Source organism: Anas platyrhynchos, chromosome 28 (assembly GCF_047663525.1).
Source record: "Anas platyrhynchos isolate ZD024472 breed Pekin duck chromosome 28, IASCAAS_PekinDuck_T2T, whole genome shotgun sequence".
Classification (NCBI taxonomy): Eukaryota; Metazoa; Chordata; class Aves; order Anseriformes; family Anatidae; genus Anas; species Anas platyrhynchos.
The window spans coordinates 5,820,525-5,848,236 of record NC_092614.1 but is presented as its reverse complement, the minus strand read 5'-3'; the positions used below and the strand labels follow the sequence as shown (position 1 = coordinate 5,848,236).

The 27,712-nt window shown below is 46.9% G+C and overlaps 1 protein-coding gene and 1 long non-coding RNA gene across 14 annotated transcripts; one reads left to right on the top strand and one right to left on the bottom strand.

Annotated features, from left to right (window-relative positions):
- Positions 1 to 73: 73 nt before the first annotated feature.
- GJC1 (gap junction protein gamma 1) lies at positions 74 to 27,049 on the top strand. Of its 13 annotated transcripts, none has more exons than XM_072028686.1 (6): positions 1,847 to 2,056; positions 18,651 to 18,764; positions 19,543 to 19,658; positions 20,821 to 20,961; positions 22,625 to 22,700; positions 22,836 to 27,049. In XM_072028686.1, the coding sequence occupies exon 6, from the start codon at positions 22,855 to 22,857 to the stop codon at positions 24,034 to 24,036; it is 1,182 nt and encodes a 393-aa protein (XP_071884787.1). In that variant the 5' UTR covers positions 1,847 to 2,056; positions 18,651 to 18,764; positions 19,543 to 19,658; positions 20,821 to 20,961; positions 22,625 to 22,700; positions 22,836 to 22,854; the 3' UTR covers positions 24,037 to 27,049. The 13 variants fall into 13 exon arrangements, with proteins under 13 accessions (XP_071884785.1, XP_071884780.1, XP_027301117.1 ...); XM_072028681.1 differs by having other exon boundaries at positions 19,531 to 19,658; XM_072028684.1 differs by lacking the exons at positions 1,847 to 2,056; positions 20,821 to 20,961 and adding an exon at positions 74 to 226.
- On the bottom strand, positions 9,068 to 10,082 carry LOC106016766 (uncharacterized). Its single transcript, XR_003492653.3, has 2 exons — positions 9,687 to 10,082; positions 9,068 to 9,598 (listed from the first exon to the last, which is right to left on the bottom strand). It is a non-coding gene; the product is annotated as an uncharacterized lncRNA (long non-coding RNA).
- Positions 27,050 to 27,712: the final 663 nt, after the last annotated feature.

Sequence of the window (27,712 nt, the reverse complement as noted above, 5' to 3'; positions counted from 1 at the left end):
CGGTGTCACCCCAACATCTTCACGGTCCCTCAGCCCCCAAACCCGCCTCAGCTCCGCCGTGGGTGGGTTCATGGGGCCGGGGGGGGGGGGTTGGTTACGGGGCTCCGCGCATGCGTTCCCCGACGCCCCCTTGCCCGGGCTCGGCGAGCCCGCCGCGGCGGAGCGAGGGGGAGGCTGCCGGGGCCCGCCGCGGCCATGAGCCGGAGCGGAGACGGGCGGCGGCGGCGTGAGTGAGGGGAGACCGGGGGGGGGGGAGCTGAGAGGGGACCGGGGGCTGAGGGGAGGCTGAAGGGCTCGGGGGGGCTCCTCGCTGCACGCCCGCAGCGCCCCTGGCGCCCTTCGTGACCCGAGGGGGGGGACCCGCGGCTGTCCCCGCGCTGGGTCCTGCCCGGAGGTGGCTTTTAGCGGCGGGGGCTGGGGGCGAGGTTTTCCCCAGGGAAGGGATGCAGAAGCTCATCGCAGCGGTTGGTGTTGGAGATGTGCTGTAGCAGGCGGACTTTGAAGCGGTTTCGCGGCCCTCGGTGGTAAACGTGGCTGTTTCGTGCTGTAAGAACTCGTGTGGAAGGCATCAGCCCCTAGGAACAGGCATTTGGATCCTTTCAGAGGCACCAGCAGCGGCACCCCGGGCACTGGCAGCACCCAGAGGTGGCCGTGCCACCCACGGCTGGGTCTGGGCTGAGCCGAGCGCTGGGCTCCCCGTTACGGCTGCTGGTGTGTCACCAGAACAAGCCACGAAATGCGCGGTGCCCTGCGGTCCGTGGCCAGGTCCACGCTTATAACGCTGCCCACACGCTGAGCCCCGTCTCGAGGTGGACTCGTGCAGCGGTGCTGCTCGGCGTTTCTGCCTGGGCAGTCTGAATGCAGAGTGCCAAGAGAAAAATTCAGCCCTTGCATCCGATAACGATGCTGTTGTTATCAAAGTTTTGGCCTCTGCTAGGCCTTTCACCTGTTGTTTGAAAATTTTGCAAGGATCACATCTGTACGGTTATTTTTAGTATTTTATTTTACTTTTTTTTTATCCAGTTCCCTTTGTGCTGGGAGGAATCCATTCTGACTTTCTGGCTGTGGAGACCTTGCTTCCTAGGGAAGTGCTAATTTTGTTCCACTATCCAATTGATTGCAAACAGGAGGCTGTGTATAGATTTAATTAGGGCATGGACGGCCAATATGGATTCTTGAGCAACAATTGGTAGCGCTGGATTCAGCTCTTCTACTGGATGTTTGGTTAGCCCTTACCAATAAGAGGGAAAACAAAACACTTGCGTTTTATAGGCAATTGTTCTTGATATTTCCGTGTCTCATTTCCATGCTTTCTGCACTCCGTAAGCCAGGGATAATTGGTAGAAAAAATTCCTGTTCCTTTTCTGTTAGAAAGCCGTTTCTCAGTGACGTTCAGCAAGCCTGCTGGCAGTGCAGTTACCCAAACCCACCTTTGTTGAGCTCATTGCAAATGAGAAAAAACGACATTGTTGTCAAGACTTGTGGCTAGGAAAATAAAAGGTGCCCTTCTCCTTGGTGTGGATTCTTCTGAAGAATGCACTGAAGTTATCCGTGTGCTTTCCTGGGGGAACAAGAGAGCTCTGCTCTGATACATGAAGCTAGATAAGTAAGACTTTTCTTTTAAAGACAATTAATATACAAATACAGAGGTAATTTGAGCTTTATTGCACCGTTCCTCGTTCTTCCCACACAGCTGAGCGGAGCTGCAGGATCTGTGTTTGCAGCAATCCTAAAAATTCACTTCGTTGTTTGTGGTTCCGAGGGAGCGTGAGGACAGCGTTTGCGTTCCCTCTGCTGTCGCGCTCGTGACTGAGGCAGATCCCGAGGGCGTGACGGTGGGTGGGATAACTCCTGCATATTTTCTGCATCTGACGGATGCGCAGGCTGCTCGCCGGTCAGCGGCCAAGCTGGTACCTAGCGGATGGCCCCGGCGTTCCCGTAGTTTGAACGCGGTGCCTCGCCGAGTGAAGTGTTGGCAGCCAGGATCTGAGAGCAGGCTCTGAGCCTCCTGCGGCCACCGGCTTTTTGCCATGCCTGCAGCTGTGACACAGCCGTGGTAAGGGAAGCGCCGGGCACGGAGCAGCGCTGGGGCTGAGCTGATGCGCGGTGGGGCTGGGCACCGTGGCTGCGTGCTGCCGGTCACTCGTCTTGAGCTTGGTGTCAGGCTTGGGAATATCTCTGTGGTTCCTCGGAGGAGAATCACCCTTCTGCAGTGTCTTTTCCCTCGGAAAACAGTGCCCAGAGTAATGTTTCTGAATTGAACTGGAAAAGGATGGGGCAAACCAGAACAAGGAAAGTATTTTGTTATGCTTTGGCATACGTTTGAAGGCTTATATTTAAGATGAAATCTATTTTATGAGACCATCTCTTTTTTTTTTTTTTTTTCCAGCGGTCAAAGACCTGTGCAGTTAGTGTTCGTTGTGGTACTTGTCTTTATTGCCTGCCTTCTCTCAGCATTGTGTTTGCTTTTAAGACTGGCTTTATCGAGTTGCAATTCAGTTCAAACTGTGAAAAGTCATTAAAAAATGTAATGACTGGCTGTACCCCTTCCTAAGTGCCTACCTTTAGGACTTTAGGACTTAAGACTAAAATTGCAAGTTTTTGTTATCAGCGATGGAGCAGACTTTGGATTATCGGTAATAGAAAACATTTCTATTTAAAAAAAGCAATGTAACTAAGTGTTTTTTAAATTGATGCAGCAGCATTGAGTGGTGTGTGAGTTTGAATCGACTTACAGGTCTGAATGCGTGATTACAAATGAGGAATTGTCCTTTTCTGCCCATTTTCTAGATGGATTCCGTCAGTACCCATTCTTAGCCCTTCATAAGTGAATATTCTTGTTTGTTGCTTGGAAGAAAACATCCCAGTCATCACAGATAACATGCAGGTGATGCAAAAATTGGTAAATAACTGAAAAATTAGGGTCGTAGATTGAGAGCGCTGTGGCTCACTTGGAACGAGTTAGAGAAGAGCCCAGAAGGGGTCAGGAACCGTCTGACATGAAGGCTGCCAGCGGGTCTTGTCCACTGCTCAACAAAGGGAAGGCTGAAAGAAAAAACCTGGTAACTGTGTTTGTGGGGAAAACAGCTGGAGCAGCAGAATGGGCTTCGGACTAACACAGGCACAGCAAGGCTCTGGACAAGTTCAGACCAATGTAAGAATCCAGGAAAGATTTTAGCGCGTGCTTCACGGTTTTAATTTTAGACACGTTTTTTGCTAAAGAATTTTCTGTGGTTTAAAAAGATAATTAGTTTGGGAATTGTGCCGCATAGGTGAAATATTAAAAGGATTTTTCTGGCTTTGCGTAGTTTTATATCTGACAAGGACAAGATTCAAGGGCAAAAATCTTAAACTAAAATCTAGTTGGTGGTGGAAAGTTTGCGATGAGTTTTTAATGTACAGAGTTGTTCACTTAGTAATGTGTTGACTGCCAGCAACTCCTCCAAGTCCTCAAAATTCCCCTAAAACAGCCTTTTTTTTTTTTTTTTTTTTACCATCCAGAGCAAAGCAAGGGTGAGATCCAGAACATTTCTTGTGGTGCCTGGAATTGTCTGCGGGTGTAATTCAGACACTTAAGACCAACAAAGTAACGTATAAACTTTATCAGGAGTAATTTTATCCTGACAGTGGCTCTTTTGGTGGCTGCGTTACGGGCCGGGACCCTGGGACATGCGAGGGTCGGGTCCTGCTGCTCGGGAGCCTCAGTGCACCCTGCGCAGCTTTCACTGAGCAGCCCCGCTGGGGGTAAGGACGTGTTACGGTGTGGTGACCCCTCAGCTCCTTCTCAAAGCAAAACGGGGTCTGTGGAAGATGGGAAGGGAGAAACCCAGGCAGATTGTGCTCATCCCCTGACTTTTGGTGAATGTTCTTGAATCCGTTCACCAGCATTGCCCCGGCGGTCACTGGTACGCAGCCACAGGTGCGCGGTGCCCCGTCCTGTGCAGCTGTACAGCTGTAGTTCCCGTTAACGCCGTGCTTTGTCCTCTTACAACAGCTTTGACAGAAGCTGGGTTCTCCCATTGGCTTCACCAACTCGTCGTGGTTTCACTCACCCGCTGTGAGGCAGCGCAGGGCACTCGTGCCCCGATTTTCCCCGCTGGGAAGCGTCGCGGCCGGGCTGTGCCTCGCTCCTGCGTGGGAGCCGAGCGTGGCCACCAGGGCTGGGGAGCTCCTGGTTCCTTCTTCCACCAGCACCAGGGGTTTAAATGCCACAGCTCTTCCTTCGCAGCAGCCTGTCCAAAGTGCCACGCTATAGATGGTGATGGGTGATGAGCCATCCTCTGCTGCTCCTTTTGAGGCTGGGACGAGCAGGGAGATTACGGACTTGCTGTCTGCGCTGTGCCAGCGGGAGGGAGGCGATTTGGGGGCTGTTTTTCTGATGCCACTTTGGATTTCCACCAGCCTTTTTCTCGCGTGTAGGCAACCAACACGAATTACAACAGGTCTCTTGTTTGTGCTTTAGCCTGATTGCTCAGACGGGACCCTCTGAATGGTGACACAGACTCAGACAATGGTAACGATCATTAAACAGTTGGAGTAAAAAGTTGGGTGGATAATGGGACCCTTTGTTCCCCACAGCTCCACGGGCTCTGTGAGGACGGATGATGTGGATGATGTCTTGCTGAAGGTGATCCTTTCTCCCCATGCTGCTTCCAGGTTTTGTTTTTCCTCCAGCAAACACCTTCGGAGTGTCTCCTAGATAACAGGAGTTACTCCAGTGAGAAACATTTCATAAATGCTTCCCACTTTTTATATATTTCTGGCTTTACTGCTGCTGGCCTGCGTGAGGTCAGGGACAGCAGCTACAGGTCCCCGTGTTATGGGCGTGCTGCTGGCAGCAGGTCCCTGCTCCACGGCCACGTCCCCTTCTGGGGACCAGCCCCACTGTGCTTTGTGCGGTGGTGGAGGTGCTGTGCAGGACCCCACCTAATTATTGCAGGACCCCACCTAATTATCGCAGGACCCCACCTAATTATCAGCCGTCCCATTTGCTCACTGGGTTTCCAGTGGGCAGTGGGGCTGGAATTGCAGCACCTCGTACTCGTGCTGCGTTCGCTTCTGACTGAAGCTGTGGCTAACAATGGTAGAATGATAGGAATTCAGATTTTACTTACGATTTTACTTACATGTTTAAATTCTGCTTCTGGAAAGAATTACTCTTTAAACACATAAACAATGTGTTTGCTCCCCAGTGTTTATCATCTTTTTGGTTGACTGTTCACTTTCTACTAGAAGCCACAAAAATGAGTTTATCATCAAATCCCTTCTTGGAAGGGAAGGCTGCATTGTTGGATTTCCTTTTCTGTGCTACTCCTACAATAAACACAAATCCTTATCGCTGTGTGGGTAGTAACACAGGTCAATCCAAATTGTGGACTGTCTGGAAGATCTGGTTGGGATTTTTAAAAACTTGGGTTTCTCTGAAATACAGTGCACCTTAGTCCGTCATTTTGAGCTAAATTGGTCTACGGCTATGTGTGGCCGGGCAGGTAGGGTGCTACCAAGTAATTTCTGGGTAACACGCTTCTGAAGGCAGTACTGAGAATGGTAAATATTGCAGAAAAAAAAAAAAAGGCATTTTTCCTTCTGCAAATGTAGGTAGCTTCGTTCCATACCTCCATAATAATTTCTTAATGATTACATTTCAAGAAAGAACCCAGGGGTTATAATAACACGAGATACAGGGCATTCTTACTCTACAAATAAAAAGCTATATTTGGAAAAATAGTGTATTTATGGGCAAAAGTGTATCAAGGGAAATGCGATGGAAAATTTGAGTCAGATGAGCTGATGTACGAGGCATTTTCCTATGGAGTCATTGGGCTGAAAAATGTTTTATATGCCTAAACTTGAACAGATGTGTGCGCTCACACAGCCCCCCGCCGTTTAATATTAGCCGTTCTGTTTGGATCCCTGTGATTAATTTAGAAACAGAGCTGGTTTAGTCTGTTTTCCGGGGGCTACGGGGTATTTCCAGATCATCCAGGTACTTAAGCCTGTGCCTAGCAGTAAATATGCAAGCAGCCCGGTTATTAGGAGGATCTCTTTCAAGCTTTAAATTAGGCATGTGCTTAAATGTCTCGCTGAACTGGGATTTGTGCTTTGCAGAGGAGCGAGGGGTTTCTCCCTATTAGCTTTCTTAGATGAAAATCGTTGGAGCCAGCCAGCTTTTTGCCTAAATAAGGACACGATACCAGCTTTCCGCTCTTACGGATGTTAGTTTCACCTTTTTAGTTACACGTCTGGCAGAGGACAGCCAGGATTGCATGTGCCTGACCCTGCGCAGGATGCTGCTGAGGTATGGAGAGGAGGCGTTTGTTCTAGGTGATGGGCACATTTTGCCTGCTGTGCTCCTCAAGTACAAACACAGCGTTCAGCAGTGCCAGAGAGGTGGATGACAATAGTATTTCATGATTTTCCTTTGAGTACCTTTTACCGTGTTCCTCTCAGCCATTAATCTGCCTCTGAGGATTGTTGGATTTGCCTTGCAGGTGGCTGTGCACGCTGCTTCCTCGCTCCTAAAAAGCCCAGAAGCCCTCCCCAAAAAAGCACCGCGACACAACCTGATGGTTCCACTTTTTTTTTTTTTTTTTTTTTCGATTGAGCTAACTAACGAAGGAACGTGAAAGATGATTTGGGGTTTTAAAACCAAGGATAGCTACGGTGTGCTTCCAAAGTAGGCGGTGTGTGGGATGTCGGGCAGCTCTTGGGGCATGAGGGTGTGTTGAGTCCTGCGGTGACATCCCGGGGCTGGACAGGCTAGTAGAGCCTGGAAGGGGGATTGTATTTCTTGTGCGTGGGGATGTTTTCCCTGTTATCTTGAGGGGGAGTTTCTGGCTCCCTGGGTGCTCTGGGAGCCTTGCTGTTACCTCACACGGGTGGTACTGTGCAGGTCGGGGGCTTGGGGTGGGTGGGTTGTGCACACCGGGCTGGTACAGATGGTAGGGTGATCCTAAATGGTGTAAAAGACAAAATTATATATGAAAAATGCGTGTCTTGCTGTTATGCTGTCATGGATGCAACATTTACTCCTGATTTTACTTAAGAATAGAAAAAAAAATGATTCTCCCACTAAATATGTTTTTTTAGGTGATTAACAAATGCCTCAATTTTAAATAAAGCAGTCAGTCGTGTACAAGAGTTCCTTTGGCTTTCAAATGCATAGCTGAACTATTTTTAAAAGGAGAAATATTTTCACGTTGGAGACGGATTCCCAGGATATTTCAAAACCCAAAACTGAAGTGCTCGGGAGGATGTACACATCGACGTCCCATGCGGCCATATGGCAGTGATCTTCCGAAGTCCCTTGCTCGCTTGAAGTCTTCACTCCCACTGCACTTGGAATCTGCACCTCTCCGGCAGGATCCAGCTTGATTTGTATTCCTCAGCCTGCTCCTGTGCTTTTTGCAGCCTGTAGCCAAGCCCTTATTGATCTGGGTGTCTGGAAGGCCTGATTCCCTGGGGTGCTGCCTTGCGGAGCTGCTGGCAGAAACAAATCGGGGCTGCACAGGAACAGCCACGCCGGGGCGGCCGCCTGGCCTCGCGTCCTGGTGTGGCACCGGCCCGCGGTGGGGGCTGAGACGAAAGCCCAACAGAAGCATCTTTGAAACCCCTCGCAGCATTTTGACTGCTTTGTGCTTGGAGACTCACCCACTGCGTGAACAACTGTCCCTTTCTTCGGTTTTGAAGGAGCAGTGAGTAATCGACTGCATTCCACCTCCAGGCTACTCGGTTCTTTGCAGCTCCCGACCCTTTTGCCCCTTTAACCTTTTTTTTTTTTTTCCCTACTGCTCTTCCTACATCAGCCAGCGTGTGCCTGTGGTGGGTTTTGTCCTTGTCCTGTGGTGGGGACGGTGTGGGTGATGCCATGTCTGGGATGTGGGGAGCCACCAGTGCTCACGGAGCCTCAGCAGCGTGCTCTGAGCTCCCTGCTTTCCTCCTCCAATACTGGTCAAGTGCTGGTTGCTTCCTGGGCCGTGCTGAGCAGCGCTGGAGCTTTTCTGGAGCAGCCTGTCAGCCCCAGCATCTCTGTCTCTGCGCTGAGGTCAACTCAGGGCTCATCCTTTTTAGTGTGAAATAGGATTTTATTACTGACTGGTGTATGCCTCACTTTATCTACATGCGATTTCATCTACCACGTTACTACCAGGTTACTTACAGCCATAATATTTTTCTGCTATTCTTCACAGCTGCTTGACTTCCTTGCCTGGGGTGTTACCATCAGAGTACGTGGTCGCTGCCCACCCTCCTACTGCCCTGTTGACTCAGATAATGGCCTGGTCCCAGAAAAATTGCTGTGACTCCCTCCCTTGCTGGAAGTGACTGTTTACTCCCACCCTTGTTTGTTATCTCTTGCCCAGTTGTTTATCCCTGCGGGGACAGTCCCTGTTCCGGTTTGGCATTGCGGATTCCTTGTGAGAAGCCTTTGAGGAAGCCACAAGTTTTGAAACTTGAAGTGGTCTGCGCCGCCTTCCGCGAGGCTGGGAGTCCCTTTACAGAAGTCTCAATGATTTTCTTTTTTTTCCTGGTGCATCATATTTATACAGATCCATCAGTAGTCTGCTAATTCTTGTCTGTATTTTAAATATTGTCTGTGTTTCCTCGAAGAGCACTGGGTTTGGAGGCCTACAAGTCACCAGGGTTTCTTTGTCTTACAGAAGTGGTGTCATGCTCACCTCCTGCTGTCCCCAGGTACCAAGGTGGTTTTAGGAAGGCTGTAGCTGGCTTGCAGGTTTCCCCTTTGGTGAACGCCACCCAGGGCTGGCAACCCGCTGCTCCTCACTTTGGCTCTTTGTTCTGTGACCTCTTTTTTTTTTCCAGCCATTTCAGTGTCAGCCAAAGAGTCCCCAGAGGAACAGATGGGTCTGGTTTTTGTACCGTGCGTAGAAATGCGAAGAATTCGTTTCACTTTTCCTGTGAGCCACTATCCCTCTGTTAGCAGCACGAAGAAGCGAGCCTGCTCCTGCTGGTGGCTTCCTGCAGGGGGGCTCCTCTCGAGGGACGCCCAGGTTGCCTGTGGCTCCAGCAGTGGTGGGACAGGAGCTGCGGTCGTCATGGGTGAGCCAGATGGCAGCAGCGTGGGGCAGGTACTTTAGGAAGGGAATCCACCAAATCATTGGCAGTTCCTTGCTAGGAATTACCTCGCTTGGCAGCTGATCCTGTTTCTCCGAGGGAGTGAGAAGTGATGCAGCTTGAGCTGCTGGAGCGTCCTTTGTGGTGAGGATGTTTCCCAAGGCAAGCTTGCCCCTCTGCGAGAGCATGGTTGTGCCTGCCAGTGGTCAGCCCGTCAGAGAACTGCTAAAGCAATCACAGGAGTAGTTTGTGACACATCCTTGAGTATATGAGGCTGTGCCTGCATTTATCTCCACAGCATCCAGTGTGCTAACATTTTTTCACAAGCTTGTATATTCCCGTGAGTATTTTATTCTTGTAATGCCACTGGGAAATTAATTGTAAGCAAACTGATGGTGAAGCCTTAGCCAGACTTGGGAGTAAAATGGTTGTCCAAAGACTGCAGAGGCCTCCAGCCGTTGGCTGAAACGAGGCTGTGTTGGTAGAGGGTCTGTTCTGATATGCTCTGCTTTCTGTTTCTCTTTAGCTATAAAAGAAAAAAATAATAATTTTCATAACCCTTTGCTGTTACAGGTAACTTTCTAAGCAAGGTCTTCTAAGGCCAAACCACTAACCTGGCCAGCGTGCTGCAGTCCTGCTGCTGCTGCCCACCTGGTGTGGAGGTGAAGCTGAACATTGGGTCTCGGTGGCTCTGTAGCCTTGCTAAATGGCAGCTGTGTGCTGTCTCCCAGGCAGAGCTCAGAACACGTACAACACAGGCAGGAAGCTCATTCGGCGACTAACAAGGTTAGGTTAAGAAGTGACCACCTGCCTGCAATCCTGAAAGCTCAGAAATAAGAAGCTGGGGGAAGTTCCGCATTGTTGGGCGGTTCTGGCAGTGGTCAAGGTGCTTTTCTCCATCTCCAGCAGTACCAGAGAGCAGCAGGGACCGTGGTCTGTCTGAACTCACGTGCCAAGCTTTTCAGTATGCCGCTACATCTCCAGCTCATGTGCCTGATTTAAGCAGTTTCCCTGCATTGGGGAGGCTAATGTGCATCGCAGGTGCTGCCACTTTTAATGATCCTTGTTAATAACGAGCCTGATGCAGTGTATGGCGGGGTAAAGCAGGCAGCTGACATGAAATTAACTGTCTGCTGCTTTGTGCTTGGTTTAGTGCATCCTCTTCCATGAAGCACAGTGGGAAAAGGGCTTCTAGTTCTTCATAAACTAAAGTTATTTGTGGCTGTTTTCAGGAAGGCAAAAAAAAAAGTTGGTATGTGTGTTTTGGCAGCTCACGGCTGATGTGGTGGTTGTGTGAGGAGCAGCGTGGAGGGCATGATCCGTGCTTCAGCTTCCTTCCCAAGGGGTCTGTAAACGTATTCAGGTCTTTCAGGGAAAATGACAATTTGCGGCTTCTTATTTCACTCTAGGAAATAATTTCCAACAAAACATTTCACGTAGTAAGTTTCTATCCACATTAATATTCTGTATTTTTTATCTTTGGCGAAATAAAGCTGTTCAAACTCCCATTGAACTCAAGCCGGAGTAAAATTTTAATCACAGTTCAGCAATCTGCTCGGATTCACCGCGCTCCTTTTCCTCAAAACAAATTGTACTGAAAACAGATTAAGTAAAACAAACTTCTCAATTATTTCTGCAGCTTAGGAAGTTGCCGCAGCAGGCAGTATGTGACAGAAGAAACAGTTTGCCTGACAAGCTCGTGTTTCTGCCGTTACCTTGTCCTAGCGCAGAGCTTCCTCTTCGCGTGGCACTCTGGAAGGAGCATCTGTGTGATCTGCACTGCACCCAGCCACGTGCAGGCTGGATACCCGGTCATACTGAAAGTGCTTTTGGAGGTCTGGGGTTCTCTGTCCTTGGCTGTCGGTCAGCACGACCCTCCTGCATAGCTGCGGTGTGCCGGTACCTTGCAGTAACCGACGGCGAGAAGGCGGCCTCCTGGCTTAGCCGGCTGCTGACAGCTTCCATCTTCCTGAGGTTAGTGCTTTCTGCCTGAGGAGCCTCACAGCCGTGTGAAGTCACAGAGGTCTGGAAAGCTGTCCTGCCCTTTGTCTGAACAGGTGGGAAGTCCTGACCAGGTTTAGCAGAGCTCATTTAAGTGCGGGACATCTTGTGAAGCGGTCTCTGGTAAGGATTTGGAATACACATTCCATTGCAAACTCCTCTTTTGCCTTCAGAACATCCTTTTCTGTACAGTCAAGTTACAAAGCTGCCATTGAGGAAACAATTACATGGATTTGAGTGATGCCATTGTAGGGAGAGGTGGCATCTCTTGCTAGACCAGCTGACAGAGCTGGGAAAGAGCAGTCCTCTTGGAATCTGGGTCACAGCGAAACCGCGGCCATTCTTAAATGTTGCAGAGTGACTGATCGGGGGCGTTGTGGCAGACAGTGTCATGGCACGGGGTGTCTGTTGTATTTGTGTGTCATTCACGCCAGTTTTTGAGGCTTCTTTATGAAGCAAGCACTAGCAGAGTTCCTTTTTCCTGTCATAATACGGTGCTGGGTGAATTAGGTGTTCATACCCATTCCAGTGTCTCCATCTCAGCTGAGAGCTTCTGACTTACAGGAGCAGACAGAATTGTTCTCTTTTGGCTTCTCTCTTTTTTTTTTTTTTTTTTCTTTTTTTTCTCCCAAAATGGCTGTGAGGGTGATATTTGGGTCAGCTGCCTCGAGTGTGTCATTTTCTTTTGACACTCATCCCTCTGAGCGTGTAAGAGGAGCCTGGTGGGGAAAAGCTGTGGTGCTGTTGGCTGCAGTGGAATTCGGAGTGGTTAGAGGGGTTTTGTGGTTATTTGAGTCACTGATCACGTCACGATGGGGAAATATCTCTGATGCCTGCCTGAAACGGTGCGCGGGTGAAGAAGGCCAACCTCAGACCTCGCTGCGAGGGAGGCAGAGGGACCCTATAAGTGCTCACATGCTCAGGCACATACAAAGGTGGCTGCTCTGCAGCAGCATGTGTCCGTCGTGCAGGGCTGTTTCAGGTAGGGCATTGTGCTCCAATTTGCATTCTGAGCGTGCAAACTGTTGTGGTTCACCTGGGGTCTGCTCTTCGCTTGTTTGCCTCCAGTGCAGTCCCGAGCAGTGGTGCTGGGCCTGTCGGAGGATGCTGTTTTTCCCTCTGAAAGGAGCTTAAAGTCCCGAAGTGAGCTGAACCTGTAGGATTAGTCAGCAGGTGTGTACAGTAACCCAGGCCTGCTGTCACTTTGGAGTGCTGTTTGTCACTTGGTACCTGGCTTTTGTGCTATTCCCCATTGTATTGCTTTTCCACCCTTACCCTTTCACTGCCCATAGCTGTTTATGCTAAAATAACTGCTGAGGACACAGGTGTGATGGGCTACTAAAATGTTAAAAATGCTGTACTGTTAGGTATTGTTTATATAGCACTGCACACAGCGTGTCGTGGGTGACTGCACACCCAAGCTTATATGGGCACTCAGCCTGCACTGTGGATGGAAAAGGTTTTATGTCCCAATATCACTTTTCTGTGTATTTCAAGTCTCTGTATAACCTTTCCTCTCTGTTACATTCATTCTTAGAGGAAAAACAGCTTTACTGCTGTGGTCCCAACCTCTTCTCAGTGACACCTAGTGCAGGGACTGCAGGTGATGGACACAGACTGAAACACAGGAAATTCCACTTTGAGGGAGAACAACTTTTTTCTGTGAGTGTGGGCAATGTCGGAGCCGGCTGCTCAGGGAGCTTGCGGATTATCCATCCTCGGAGGTATTCAAAGCCCGACTGGACGTGGTCCTGACAGCCCGCTCTGATCACTGCCACTTTGAGCAGCATGTTTTGCTGGGCATCTCTAGAGGTCCCTGCCACTGACTCAATGAGCCTGTGAAAGGCAACTCCCCAAAAGTGCATCCTTGGAGTACAGGATGTGTCTGAGTCTATAGCCATTGCTCAGGAGCCTGCCCTGGAGTTCTGTTGAGGTAGTAGGCTGAAAACAGCAGATAGAATTAGTAGTTTCAACTGCAAGTTGGCAGAATATTGTAACTTTTTAGGGTAATGCATATTGGCACAAGGAAAACCAGAGGTTGTCGAAGTATAAATGAATGACTGAGGTGAGTGGGTGCTTCTGTTGCTTAAAATGAAGCTGTCACAGCATTGGACTTGTTGGGCGTTTGGCATGCTTAGCTCTGAAGCATTTCATCAAGTGGTAGCACTTCATGTCCTGAGCCAAGGAGCACGTGTTATCTCATCGAAAGGATATCTAGCTGGGAGCAGCTCCTGGCGAGAACTTCTTGGTATCTGGAAGATGAGTGCTGAGTATCTCTGATCATCTCTCAGAAAAGCCTGCAGAATCCATTTCGTGTGGAATAAAGGGAGCCAACAGCTCAGCCAGGAGTATTTTGTAGTCCTGAATCCATCATGGCCCAACTCAGCAATTTGGTTAGTCATTTGTGTTGGTAGGAACAGTTGTTCTTGAGGACACACTGCTGACCTTGGATGTTACAAGGGTGAGTGTAGCAGTCCCTGGCTGTGCTGTGTGCAGACAGCCTGCTCTGGGTCAGGTTTTGGTTAAAACTTGGCCTTGAAACACCAGGCTTGGCTGTTTCCTCTCATATGGCCTGAGGTCCAGATTCAATCTTTTCTCAAAAAGAAATTGACCTTTTCAAACCCTGTAATGCCTTGTTTTCAGTGTCTGACACAGGGAAGGAGTTCGTGTATGTTCCCAACTCCTGTGCAGAGAAGAACAAGCACAACAATGCTGGGGCCCAGCGCAGGGCAGAGCCCGAGTCAGTAAATGGTGGTGGGCCTCTGCCGGTGCTGCGTAAGGCCAGCTCGTATAGGAGCTGTTCAAAATGACCTGGGCTTCGTGGGCTTAGATTACATTGCAGAGAAATGCTTTGAAGTGTGTGAGACTCGAGAGGTGTTCAGACTAAAGACAGTGCTGTGGAGAGCTTGAGCAGAGTGAGCCCGGTGGCTGTGTGAGCTCCAGCAGCAGTTCTTCATCCATCGAACTGCGTGAAGGGACAAGGCTTACTGGCACACAAGCCTCAGCCCGGTACCATGCTGCTACAGCCCAGGTTTGGTCTGAGGCTGTGCCTTACTGCCCTGAGGATCGAGTGTTTCCTTGCAAAGACTGTCAAATATGCCGAGTCTCGTTGTGTAATCTGCTGACCCGTTTATTTTCTCCATTATTATATTTCACATCAGAGCGCCAGCATCACCTGGGGCTTGCTTCTGAAGTTTCTTGGTGTCTCAAGTCATGTAGGATGGATCTGAAGCGCAACTTCCTTAAATTTATTGCACTTCTGACAGCTCTGTCCCGAGCTGCTACAGAAATGCCCAAGTTGGGAGCTTGCTGTACCACTCTGCAGCTGAGCCACCTCTTCCCCGCTGCTTTGAAGGGCACTGAGTGCTGAGCCTGTATAAAAGGACACAGGCTGACAGGGACCCAAAAGCAGGACTCCAAAAATCCCTCGACATGACAGAGACTCGACAGCTCAGCCTCTGTTTTTGATGAAGGTTTCCAGTCCCCAGTGCACCTGAGTGGGGCTTGCAGCTTGTCCTGTCCCTGTGCTGGAGCTGCCCTGATGGGCACTGCTCTTCGGAAGGGATCTCGTGTGCTCCGAGGTGTCTGCCCTGGAAACGCCGTGTCCTGGTTGCTGTAGGTGAAGTAAATGCTCGTTCTGGCCAGCACAGAACATGCAACAATTTTGTTTGAATTGTGTCACTGCGGGGGAGTGTTGCTAAAATTGTCACTTGGCTTTCCATGTTAGCACTACCTAGAGGGCACTCTGAGGCTACTGGAGGTTCATGTCTTAGCTGCACATTCCACTTTATCTTTAAGCTGAATGCTTGGCTGGATATATGTGTGTTGATTTTCAAAAAGATACGTATTTGACATCTTTATTTTTCTGACAGCACAAGAATCTTATTATATCTCTACCTCCTACCCGCATTTCAGGATGCTGTTTATATTCCGCACAGAATCTGCGGTCTGATCGTTTGACGAAGGGGTTTTTAGGCTCGGGGGGGTTGGTCTGGGGATCAGCAGAACCTTGTTAACGTGCCTTGGATTTCAAGGCGCTGTTCAGAAGCTGTTCCCAAATTGATGGTGATGCCGTGGCTTTTTCGGAACTGCTCTCTCTGCTTTGCCACCATGAGGCTTACGAGATGACTGGGTACTTCCAGTTCCTCAGGAAGGCATTGTGTTTTGTCCAAAAAGTACCAGGCTTTTAACTCCGAAATGTTACATAATACAGATTTAAAAAGAAAAATAAAAATCAGTGCAGTTGTTTTCATACCATTTTTCAGCTACACGGTGCTGCAAACACTTCTTTAAAGCATAGGAATAAAGGTAATGGTGACTGAGTGTGCCTCCTTTGCAAGTGAGGAAAGCGAGGAGCTGCCTGGGCTCTGTTACGCAGGAGGATCCCCCGGATCCTTCCCCTTGTGCCCCCGGGGAGGACGGGTGCTGGAGCTGCTGGGAGCACACTGCCAGCCTGGGTGCATGGTGGGCTCGTACCCTGCCGGTGCTGGGTCTGGCCGAGGCTTTCTTCCTTCTTAATAGTGAGTTCTGACTCATTTTCCAGGTTTAAAAAAAAAAAAATAATGCAAAAATGCTGTGCTTCCTCAAAAATTGTAAATCATGCAGTTTCTTACATTTCAATGTAAATGAGATTTGAATGAATAATGCTAATTATTCATTCATCCTAATTCAAATCCTATCTTAATTAGCCTCTGGGCCTAATTTCACTTTCATGCAGCATGAAACCTCTTTTGATTATCAACAGAATTGCCATGCATTTATTCTTGATTTTTTTCTGATCAGCACACATCTTTTTACACTGCCTAAAAACAAAACAAAACAAATATTTCAGCAATAAATTAATCAAATTTAATTAGGATGACACGGTAGGATATGTTTTAAGAAAAAAAAAAGAGTGCTCCTATAAAAACATTCCCTGTAATGATCATTTTTGGCTTCAGAGGCTTTCTCCTATGCCTGCTGTTTAAGCGAGGTGCCGGTGTCGTGCTGAGGGTCGGTGGCATCGAGAGCTTCGGCTCCTGCTCTCCCTCGGGAGCTGGATCTCGGGGCAAGAAGGAGCACGGGGCTGTGCCGTGCCTCAGGTACGTGCAGGGGAAACCAAGCTGGGAGCTGAAGCCCCTGTTGGGGTTGGCTGTGGTCGGGGAAGGGTCTCGCAGGATTTGCCTGTGTGCCCTGGCAGCAGCCCGGCAGCCGTGGCCAAAGCTGGGTGTAGCTTGCCCAGCCGGAGCCTGGTGTCGGACATCACGAAGGCATTTCGGATTCGGAAGGGGTTTGGGTTATGGAAGGTTTTTGGGATTTGACAGCCTGTTCTTCAAGCCTGGCTGTCGCACGGCGCACCGAGCTGTAGGTGCTGTATGTCACGGGGCACGGAGGCATCGCAGGGAGCGTTTCCCAGGAGCTGCTCTGGGCCAAGCTGCCTCCACTCCTCCTGTCCCTGCTGCATCACGGTCACCTCACCTGGAGACAGGATTTTAAGGTAGCTGAGTAATCTGCCATTCAGAGGCATGTTTTCTTCCCTGACCGCAGGGAGGCTATTACAGCTAGACTGAAAAGCTGGAACAAGGTGAAATTAATCCCGTGTTTAAACACATTCAGAAGCTCACACAGGCTGGACAGGAGAAGCTTCATGCAAGGGGCTGTTCAGTGCTTGTGTCAGTGTTTGAACAACAGGGATGTGGTAAATCAGCTCGGAGATTTCCTGCAGTGAAACTGTTAACTTGAAAATGATTTTTTTTCCATGTGCCTGCTCCAAATTCTTTTTCTTTTCTTTTTTTTTTTTTTCTTTTTCCTTTTTGCATGTCAGTGTCTGCTGGGAGCTGGTGCACAGAACTTTAATTCACAGGAGCCAGCTCGCTGTCAGAGATAGCATCGTGCTGCTTGCATCCCGTGTCCTGTCTGCTCCAAGGAGCCGCCTCTGCTCTAAGTGCTGGGATGAGCTTATGACAAATACAAGGAATGAAAGTCTCTCTCAAATGCACTTTCTGGCATGACTTAAATTAGCTGAAATTGCTGACATTTTGCCTTTTTCAGATGTGTGTCAGTGTCCATAGACTTTTGCTTCAAACAATGGAAAATTATTGAGTTAAATGTTGCCAGAACAACAAATCTGGGAGACACTAAGTGTACATTAGGTGAAGGTTACTGCAGTATATCTGGTCCTACAGTACACATGTTGTAGAGGCAGAAATATGTGTTCTCTAGCCTTGGCTGATCTCATGAAACTCAAGAATTTTAAGTGCCTAATCCTGTTTATAACTTTTTTCCAGTTACTTCCCATTAGGATGGGCCAAGCACCTCAGTAGAACAGCGGGATAATGCCAGGTCGTTTCTCTTGAGCCTAAAGGTTTCCTAAAAGACAAAGAAGGTGCCAAACATTCTTTGCCAGCTGGTGGATTTTCCCATATTTGTATCAGCTGTGCTGCTCTGGACTGAAACTAATTTTAGAATAAATGACATTTGCTATCAAAGAGAAACAGAGCTGTTCAGCACCTTCAAATTGTAGCAGTAAGAGCTCTCTAATCAACAGAAATCTTGGTTAGTAAATATATAGCTGATATGGCTTCCTCACCTGAAGGCTGTGGTTAATCGAAATGTAAATGTCTGCATTGTTGGTGTCTGTGTGCATTTGTGATGCTGTCCTCAGGTAGAACACACACCTTGACAAGGCTGACGTGTACCTTGAAAAACATGGTGCCACCCCAACGTAGCAGCTCATCTAAAGCTCAAGATTCAGATTCCTCTCTCATATGGCTACTGCTCTAATTTAAATCTTCTCTGCTAGCAGCCATGCAGGAATGAACACTGCCACCTGAAAAGTTAAAGGCTGGTTCCTGCTGTTAGTCCAAATTAAAACTGGCAACAGTGTTTGTTTTTGAGTTTTCTCAGTAGCTTCCTTATAGAAAAGAATTTGGCCCTAACGTTGTCAGTGAGTGAAAATTAACCCCTTTTTAAATTTTTTTTTTTCCTCATTGCTAAGTTAAAACACATCAGCTAGCAACATGCGCGTGCCATTGTATGTTCTTGTTTGGTGCCTGGATTGATAAAGCATCTCGGTGTGAATGGGAGTGTTGTGGCTCTTAACTCTGTTCCCTGGGTTTGGACACAGGTGTCGCTTGAGCTCTCTGTTTGGCATATGGGAGTGTCCTCAAGCACACAGTATCTCCAGCCTCTGCTACCCGTGTTGAGTCCTAATCTAAAAGAGCCACTGCAAAATGCCAGGCACAGGGGTCTGAAGCAGCCTCTCACATCTTGCTGTAACGTAGAACTCAGGGTTGTAAAGCTGAAGTCGGGGAGCTTTCTGAGACAAGGGGTCAGAGCCTGAAGCTTGGGCTTGGACTCCTCTGGTCTCTTTTACCCATTAAAATGCTTTTTTTTTTTTTTTTTTTTTTTTCAGCCAGTTCTGTCTATGGCATAGTGGTAGTATAGTTTCCTACTAAGAAGAGCGTCGATTATAAGCCTTAGGTTGATTGCATGCTCAACTGACGGACACTAGGTTAAGTGAATCACCAGTAATCCATCCCTTTCTTCCCATGTTTCCCAGCTTAACAAATTGAACTCTCTAAATCTTTCACTTTCAGGCATCCTCCCCATTCTTCGGATGGCTTTGAGACTGCTACATTCACTTTCTGACGTTTAAGCAACTCTTGAAGGATGCAGGCACGGACATTGTATGCTGTCTCGCTAATAAGGAGGTAAGGTCACCCTTCTTGCTCCTGTTTGCATGCTACACTACCAAGGATTGCATTAATCACTTTTGTTCTGTTGCCAGTACTCATTGACACCCTTGCCCATTAGGACCCTGACTCCCTTTCCTATTAACTGCTGTCCAGAGTAACTGCTCTCTTACTTGTTCTTCTGCTTAGCTCTATGTCCTTGCATTAAGCTTGGCTAAAGCATTTTTTTTTGTTGTTTCGGCAGACTCAGCCTCTCAAACAATGTGTTTTTTTTGCATCACCGATATTCTTATCTTTATTTATCAGTCTGCAAACTTCTGGGCTGTTTGTGGATTTTGTCAGCAGCCATTTTCTGTTCAGGGGAAAAAGCAGACTGGTTGCCAGACCTGTTTCTAGTCTTTGTAGGACTTGCTGTAATTAAGAGTGATTGATCTTTGTTCTAATGTGGGAATCATTATTCAAGATCTTTAACTTTAATTCTCTTAACGTGTGCTTTTTTTAATACTCTATCATGCTATCTTTTTTTCTCATTGTTATGAAGTAATAAATCAAATGTTCTGCAGAGCCCAACCACATCATGCCCATGCTGTTGCATTTTCAATTAAAGATTTTATTCTGCATTGATTGCATCCCTTCAAATTTCGTTACATTGCCTGTGAACAACTCTGTAGTTGTGTGGAAGAAGTTGAATAGATGTAAATCTTAGTTTTCTTCCAGTCTCCTCAAATTTCTCTGCTTTGAGACCAAATAAATTTTAAGATTAGAATACCAGAGATTTGTCCAGTTCTGGTTTTAGGACCTTTCACAGAATCACAGAACGGCTGGGGTTGGAAGGGACCTCTGAAGATCATCTAGTCCAGTCCCCCTGACAAGCAGGATCACCTAGAGCACATTGCACAGGATGGCATCCAGGTGGGTTTGGAATATCTCCAAGAAGGAGAAGTAGACTCCACAACCTCTCTGGGCAACCTGTCCCAGTGCTCTGTCACCCTCGCTGATAATTGCCCCCTTTTACTGAGCCGGAACCTCCTGTGCTTCAGTGTGTGCCTGTTGCCTCTCGTCCTGTCACTGGGCACAACAGAAAAGAGACCGTCTCCATCCTCCCGACACCCTCCCCTCAGATATTTATACACATTGATGAGGTCTCCCCTCAGTCTTCTCTTTTTCAGGCTAAACAGGCCCAGCTCTCTCAGCCTGTCCCTGTCCCTGCTCCATTCCTCTCGTTATCTCCATAGCCCTCTTTGAACTCACTCAGTAGTTCTACGTCCTTCTGCTACTGGGGAGCCCAGAACTAGGCACAATACTCCACATGTTGCCTCAGCAGGGCTGAGCAGAGAGGAAGGAACACCTCCCTTGAGCTGCTGGCAACCCTTCCGAATGCAGCCCAGCATCCTGTTGGCCTTCTTGGCCACAAGGGCACGTTGCTGCCTCCCAGTCAGCCTGCTGTCCACCAGGACTGCCAGGTCCCACCCTGCAGAGCTGCTCTCCAGCAGGTCAGCCCCCAGCCCGTGCTGGTGCTTGGGGTTTTTCCTCCATAGGTGCAGGACCCTGCACTTGCCCTTTTTGAACTCCATGTGGTTCCTCACGGCCCAACCCTGCAGCCTGTCAAGGTCCCTCTGAATGGCAACACAGCCCTCTGGGGTTTCAGGCACTCCTCCCAGCTGTGTGTCATCAGCAGACTTGCTGAGGGTGCACTCCGTTCCATTGTCCAAGTCATTGATGAATAAGTTGAACACTGGACCCAGTACTGACTGCAGGGGGTCACCGCTAGCTACAGGCCTCCAACTAGAATCTGTGCCACTGATCACAACCCTCTGAGCTCTGCCATCCAGCCAATTGCCAATCCACCTCACTGTCCACTCATCTAGGCTGCACTTTCTGAGCTTGTCTATGAGGATGTTATGGGAGACAGTGTCAAAAGCCTTGCTGAAGTCAAGGCAGACCACATCCACTGCTCTCCCCTCATCTACCCAACTAGTCATCTCATCATAGAAGGATATCAGGCTGGTCAAACATGACTTCCCCTTGGTGAATCCATGCTGACTATTTCTGATCACTTTCTTATACTCCACAGATTTGGAGATGACCTCCAGGATGAGCTATTGAATCGCCTTTCCAGGGATGGAGGTGGGGCTGACTGGCCTGTAGTGGCCTGGGTCCTCTTTCTTGCCCTTTTTGAAGACTGGTGTCATATTGGCTCTCTTCCAGTCCTCAGGTACCTCTCCTGTTCTCCACAACCTTTCAGAGATGATGGAGAGTGGTCTAGCAATAACCAGTGGTCTAGCAATAGGGATTGATCTTCTTCGGCCAAGGGAGAGTCCTCCTTTCTCTGGACTTCCTCTTTTGTCTCCAGCATCTGAGATTCCTGAGGGCTGATTGTAGCAGTAAAGACTGAAGAAAAAAGGCATTCAGCAACTCTGCCTTCTTCATATCATTTGTCACCAGGGCACCTGCCCCATTCAGCAGTGGGCCGACATTTTCCCATCTTCCTTTTTCTACTGATGTATTTAAAGAAGCCCTTCTTGTTGTCCTTGACATCCCTTGCCAGTTTTAATTCCAGCTGGGACTTGGCCTTCCTTGTCACATCCCAGCATACTCTGGCAGTGTCCCTATATTCCTCCCAAGTGGTCTGTCCCTTTTTTCACATGCTGTAAACTTCCTTTTTCTGTTTGAGCTTCACCAGGAGCTCCCTGCATATCCATGCAGGTCTCCTGGCCCCTTTGCTTGCTCATAGGTATGCACTGATCTTGAGCTTGGAAGAAGTGATACTCGAATACTGACCCCCCTTCCTTCTAGGGTGCTAACCCATGGAATTCTTCCAGTTAAATCCCTGAAGAAGACAAAATCTGCCCTCCTGAAGTCCAGGGTCTCAATACTACTTTTTGCCCTGCTTCTTCCTAGCAAGATCCTGAACCTTTGACCAAGTGTTCCTCATTTTTTTCTGACTTGAAAATTTCTATTACTATTACATCTTTAACATCATCAGAGGACTGAAAGATATCTCCTGTGCTACAGCAATGTCAAATGTTTCTTTCTATCCTTATGTTTTACCAGGTTTACTACTTAAAGCACCAGGTAGGCCCGTAGTGTTGCTAGCTTTTTGTTCATTATAATACTTCGCAGTGTCCTAGCTCTGAGTTTCCACTGATAGTGTGTTTTTGTTTGTTTGTTTGTTTGTTTTACTATTAAAATTACAAACTTATATTGGTTGCTAACTAATAGGTATCTTCTTTAACTAGATTTTCCTTCCACTCTCCCAGTGGCACTACGAGATACATATACTAAGGTCTTCTGTGTCTTAAAGGGAGACTGTTGGCCTCCCTGAGGGATTGAGCCAAAATACACAGAATGAGCACTTTGACCATAAGGTTAGAAGTGAGATGTCACTTGGGTCACACGCCGTCTCTGGCTTAGAGCTGCAGGACAGCATTGGTCAGGTCACAATCTATATAAGGTTGTCCTGTCCTTAGAACAAAGATAATAGCAGTTGCGTGCCTCTCAGGCTTTGGCTGGGCAATTTGTTTCTGCCTTGCAGCAGCTGGCATTGCTCCATAGATAGAACTGTTTCCACTGTCTATGGTGGAGGCCAACATTGCCAGCTCAGACTTCAACAGCTCTTGGATGCCTTCACGCAGTTAAAACAAATCCTAATTTCAGTGGTGGGACGTAGCCAGTGGTGCCCATAAAATTTCACAGGAGCTGAGCTTTTGTTCCACTATATTTAGGAGATTTCAGCCCGAAGTGTAAATGTTATTTTTAACATTTGAAATACAGAGCAGCTGTGTCTTTCTCTTCTGCTTGGAAATAGCTTTGAACACAAGTTTTGTTTGTGAAATGGCAGCTAACTCCTTTTTTTATTTATTTATGTATATGTGTAGTGGACTTCTCAAAAGCCTGCAGAGGAGACACAGGATCTTCAAGCAAATCCTGGCAGCTGGAGTTTCCCGATAGCAGGTGATAGCACAAACAAAACTTGTGTGTTTGGTTGTAAAATTCTAGGCTAATTCTCTTAACTGAATATTTGTGGCATTTAGGCTTAAGCCGATAAACTCAAACATCTGGGGATTTTGTTTGTTTGTTTCTTTTTAGATAAAATTATTTGACCACCATGAGTTGGAGTTTTCTGACCCGTCTGTTAGAGGAGATCCACAATCACTCAACCTTTGTTGGCAAAATCTGGCTGACAGTGTTGATTGTATTTCGGATTGTCCTAACTGCTGTGGGAGGAGAATCCATTTATTATGATGAACAAAGCAAGTTTGTGTGCAACACAGAGCAGCCTGGCTGTGAGAATGTTTGTTACGATGCTTTTGCTCCTCTTTCACATGTGAGATTTTGGGTGTTTCAGATCATTCTTGTAGCCACTCCATCTGTGATGTATTTAGGCTACGCAATTCACAAAATTGCCCGGATGGTGGAACACAGCGAAGCTGACAGAAGAATCAGAAGTAAAAGCTTCTCAACGCGCTGGAAACAACACCGTGGCTTAGAGGAAGCTGAAGATGACCACGAGGAAGACCCAATGATGTACCCAGAAATAGAGCTGGAAAGTGAACGGGAGAACAAAGAGCAGCCAGCCCCTGCCAAAGCAAAACATGATGGCAGGCGACGAATTCGTGAAGATGGACTAATGAGAATTTACGTGCTGCAGCTTCTGGCAAGGACTACGTTTGAAATTGGATTTCTTGTGGGTCAGTATCTTTTGTATGGTTTTGAGGTCAGCCCCATATTTGTGTGTAGCAGAAAGCCGTGCCCGCATAAGATAGATTGCTTCATTTCAAGGCCAACTGAAAAGACCATTTTCCTGCTAATAATGTATGGGGTGAGCTGTATGTGTTTACTTTTGAATGTCTGGGAGATGCTTCATTTAGGATTTGGCACAATCCGGGACACATTAAACAACAAGAGAAAAGAGCTGGAAGATTCTGGTACTTATAACTACCCTTTTACTTGGAATACACCATCTGCTCCTCCTGGCTATAACATTGCGGTCAAGCCAGATCAGATCCAATATACTGAACTGTCCAATGCCAAAATGGCCTACAAACAGAACAAAGCCAACATAGCTCAGGAACAGCAGTATGGAAGCAACGAAGAAAACATTCCTGCTGACCTGGAAAATCTGCAGAGGGAAATTAAAGTGGCTCAGGAACGCCTGGACCTTGCGATCCAGGCTTACAACAACCAAAACAATCCCAGCAGCTCCAGAGAGAAGAAGTCCAAAGCAGGCTCAAACAAAAGCAGTGCCAGTAGCAAATCAGGAGACGGAAAGAACTGTGTCTGGATTTAACGTTGGCCGAGTTTATATATTGTTTTTTTCTCCTAGTTTATCATAACCAGCAACCCCTTGAATAATGGCTTCCATTAAGTAAATATTTGGTTCTGCTTATTTTCAGGGATACCGTTGGCTAGTGATTCAAGCTCTAAGAAAGTGTTTATACGCATATTCTAGGATTATAGAACTTTATTCTTCTGCCTTCCAAGCCAGGAGACAAATAGGTATATTTAAATCATTCTCATTGAACGGTTTATGCTGTATGTACAGTATTATAGTACATTTATTATGCACAATTTTTGTATTTGTACACTGGATCTCTGAAGTTACACATTTTTATATTAATAAGGAGAAAACAGTAGGTAGTTGTTAGCATTTTGCTAGTTTTATTACTGTGGTCCGCAGGTTTGTTGTTGTTTTTTGTTTGTTTTAAATGTAAAAACTTTCTATGCTGCATTTCAGAAGTGCCTTGAACATGCACACAGCACAGAGTCTCCAGTTATCCAGGCAGCCCATGGGTGCCAGTCACTTCATAGCAGGGCAGAGAAAGATTTGGAAAACATCTGCTAATGGTGCTCTTGACTGTATCTTTTACAAAAATGATGTGCTACTTACAAAACGGAAGTGTCAAACTATAGCTATTATGTGCTACATTTTTTTGTCCTATGGAAAATGGGGGAAAAAATGCGTGTGTGTTAGAGTACTTGTGTTCAGAGCAAGCCTGCCAGCCATAATGCAGAGTGGGGTCAGACCTCCCTGCAAGCTTTACTCAACAGGAGGGAAGAGAGACTTCAAACTTTTGTAAAACATTCAGATAAAGTAAATAGAAACTACTGTATTCAGTAATTCCACATATTTATGTGATATCTACGGAAAGATGTTTCTGAGGTCTCTTGTTACATAACACCCCACTCCCCAAGGGCATCACGTTGTTACAATACCTTTTGGGTAAGATTTTTGTATTTTCCAGAGTAATCTGATTAGATGGAGTCATGTTAATTTTGTTTCTCGATGCATTACATTCAAGAAATAACCTTCCTCCCCCCACAACCCCATACACACAAGCTGTCTGCACAAGTTCTGTTACAAAGCCCATTCCGAATATGAATGATAATGCCTTATTCCAGACCCCTCTTCCTTCCATTATGTCCGAGGAACTTAGTTCAGACAGAGCAATATGTATAATTTAGATTTCTGCTTGAGAGACCAGTCAGATTTGGCATTCTGTGGTTTTGGCATTAAACTTGAATTTATAATTAGAAAAAGGGGAATGCGGTATTCATCGCCTCTGGCAGTGTCTTTTTGGCAAGGATGAGCATTAATATCTGAGGGATGTTGGTAAATGTGTATGCTTTTTGCTATTATTTATAATGTGTTCACGGCCTTGCTCTGTTTCCTCTTCTGTTAGTTTTTTTGTGTATTTAATTTATTTTGGGGGCCTGCTTCCAATGGGAAGGGGACTGTTCTGTTTCAAGGCTACCTCAGTCCGTAGTGCCCTTGTTACCGTCTGACCAGGAGCGGGACTGAGAAGTAAAGCTACACAGAGAACGTGTAAACCTGTACTCCATTCCTGTCTGCGGAACAGCTAAGCATAGGCTTTATGTTAAATATAAACGAAGGATAAACAGGCGTGTGCTTGCAGTTATCATCTACCCAAGCACTTGCTGAAAATAGATATTTTGCTGAATTGTTCTCAGTCTGTTTTTGCTCTGGGACACCAGACAGTCAGAGTGTCCAGGCATAGATATCTCTCCCAGCTATCTCTCAGCTCTGCTTTAGAGAGATGTAAGTGTGCCCAGAGCCAGTGCAACCCTCCACAGAACGTCAGCAAGAGCTTCCCCAGTTTGCTGCCAGCGGAAAGGTTTGGAAGAAAACTTGCTTTCTGGCTTTTTGTTTAACAGAACATCCTGGGCTCTGTGCTGGAAGAGGAGTAACCTCTGAATTTAACGCAGAGAAGTTTCCGGGTGATGTCTTTTAGATGATAAACTCAGTAAGTATATACCCACTTCTAAAAGCTGAAGTGGAGTTTCAGGCAGGGACGGCTAGCTGGTGAGATGGGACTAGCTGTGCGGGGTGAGAAAGTTTATTAATAGTGTTCATCCAGTTAAACAGGAGTCTAAAGAGAAGTGTGCTGCCTGAGGATGGGCAGAGAGGCTTTGCCAGCAAAGAGCTGCATGTAATGGAGAAGTTGGGTGAAAAACATGTTGTCAGAAAGTACTAGGGAAAGACGTTTGGAGCCTGGAGATAAACACAGATTCATGGCTACATTCCACTCATTATCCTGAGCGCTGCATCTCAGTTGTTCTTTTCAGCTTCCCAAAAGGGTTGTGTTGCCCTTAACCCCTTGTGGTGGTTTCAGAACTCCCTTTCATCAACTGAATGGCAAGAAGCTAAAATTCTTTCCCCCTGTTGCTCTCTATGCAAACTGCATCAGTGCAGCCATTTCTTGGTAATGGCATAAAACCTGTTTGCAATCAGTTCACAACAGCTGCTTCACCTGTTGTTTATATCAGCCCTTTCCTAATTCATGATCTAAACCATTACCTGCATAAAGTTACCGTCTCAGGTCAGTCCTGTGAGCTTTTGTCCAAACCAGTAAGTAATTCTCTTAGCAAGCAAAGTGTGTAGAGTATTTCAATCCCAACACTAAGTTCATTCCAAAAATGCAAAGTGATGGATCTGTTTTTATTACTGTTTTGTTTCCATTTTAATTGTGTATAAAGTGCACATTTTCTTTGAAACTGTTTGTTATTAGTAGAGGATGTATGTTGAAACTCTAACTGTTCATGTCTGTGACTGTATTCAGTTTCAAAGTATTGGGTTGGATTTTTTTCCTTTTGAAGAAATGATACATGCATTACTTGAAAATGCTCTCTTGCTTTGGCTTAATGTAGCCATTCTGAAATAAATATTCAGAACAGTCTTTTGGACAAAGAAAAACACTGAACATAACTTGAGTTTGTGTTGTCGTTCTCTGGTTTTGGATGCAGTTTGGAAAAAAAAGTATTAAATCCAGTGGATTACTGAACATTGTCTGAGATGACTTCTTTTTCCAACAATGAATATGCTTTGGATATGAGAGTGAAGAATAGGGGTATTTCAGTGATTTGTATTGGAATAGAGCTTGAAGTTTTTTAAAATTTGACCTTGTTCAGTATAATAAAGAGTCAGTTTCTAACTGCCGTTCTGCATGTGAATTGATCTTCAGTGACAAGAACAACTGAATTTAAAAAAGAAAAATTTAAACTCCGAAAGTCAGACCTTGGAAAGGGTACCACTCATGAAAACACAAAAATCTGCATTTATGCATATGAATGAGCGTGCTGATATTGTCCAGTGAACTGTGCTGCATTAGCTGCCCTAATTTAGCTGCAGTTTTTGAAGGAACATAAGGGAACTGGCTGCCCAACTCCTTTTAAAAATTGCAGCTGAATGCCCGTCTGTTTTGCTGTCACAAAAGATAGCTTTTGTAAGTGTCCCATGCTTTCCCCTTGTTTGGCCTCGTTGAAAATTTGGCCTCAGCCTTGGAAGCGTGCATAAGGTGGCATTAACCCGTTTGCCATGTCACGTAGCTACAGGAAATCGAGGAGTGAAGTGGATTTGATGGCGTGGACCTAAGATAAAAAGCTGTTTGTTCCTCGGAAGGGTTCAGCCTCGGCCTCCCACGCGCCCCGTGCTGCTTCGGCCTGCC

Coding starts and splice junctions, on each gene's coding strand:
- GJC1 (XM_027445316.3), top strand. CDS start 22,855: ATGAGTTGGAGTTTTCTGACCCGTCTGTTAGAGGAGATCCACAATCAC.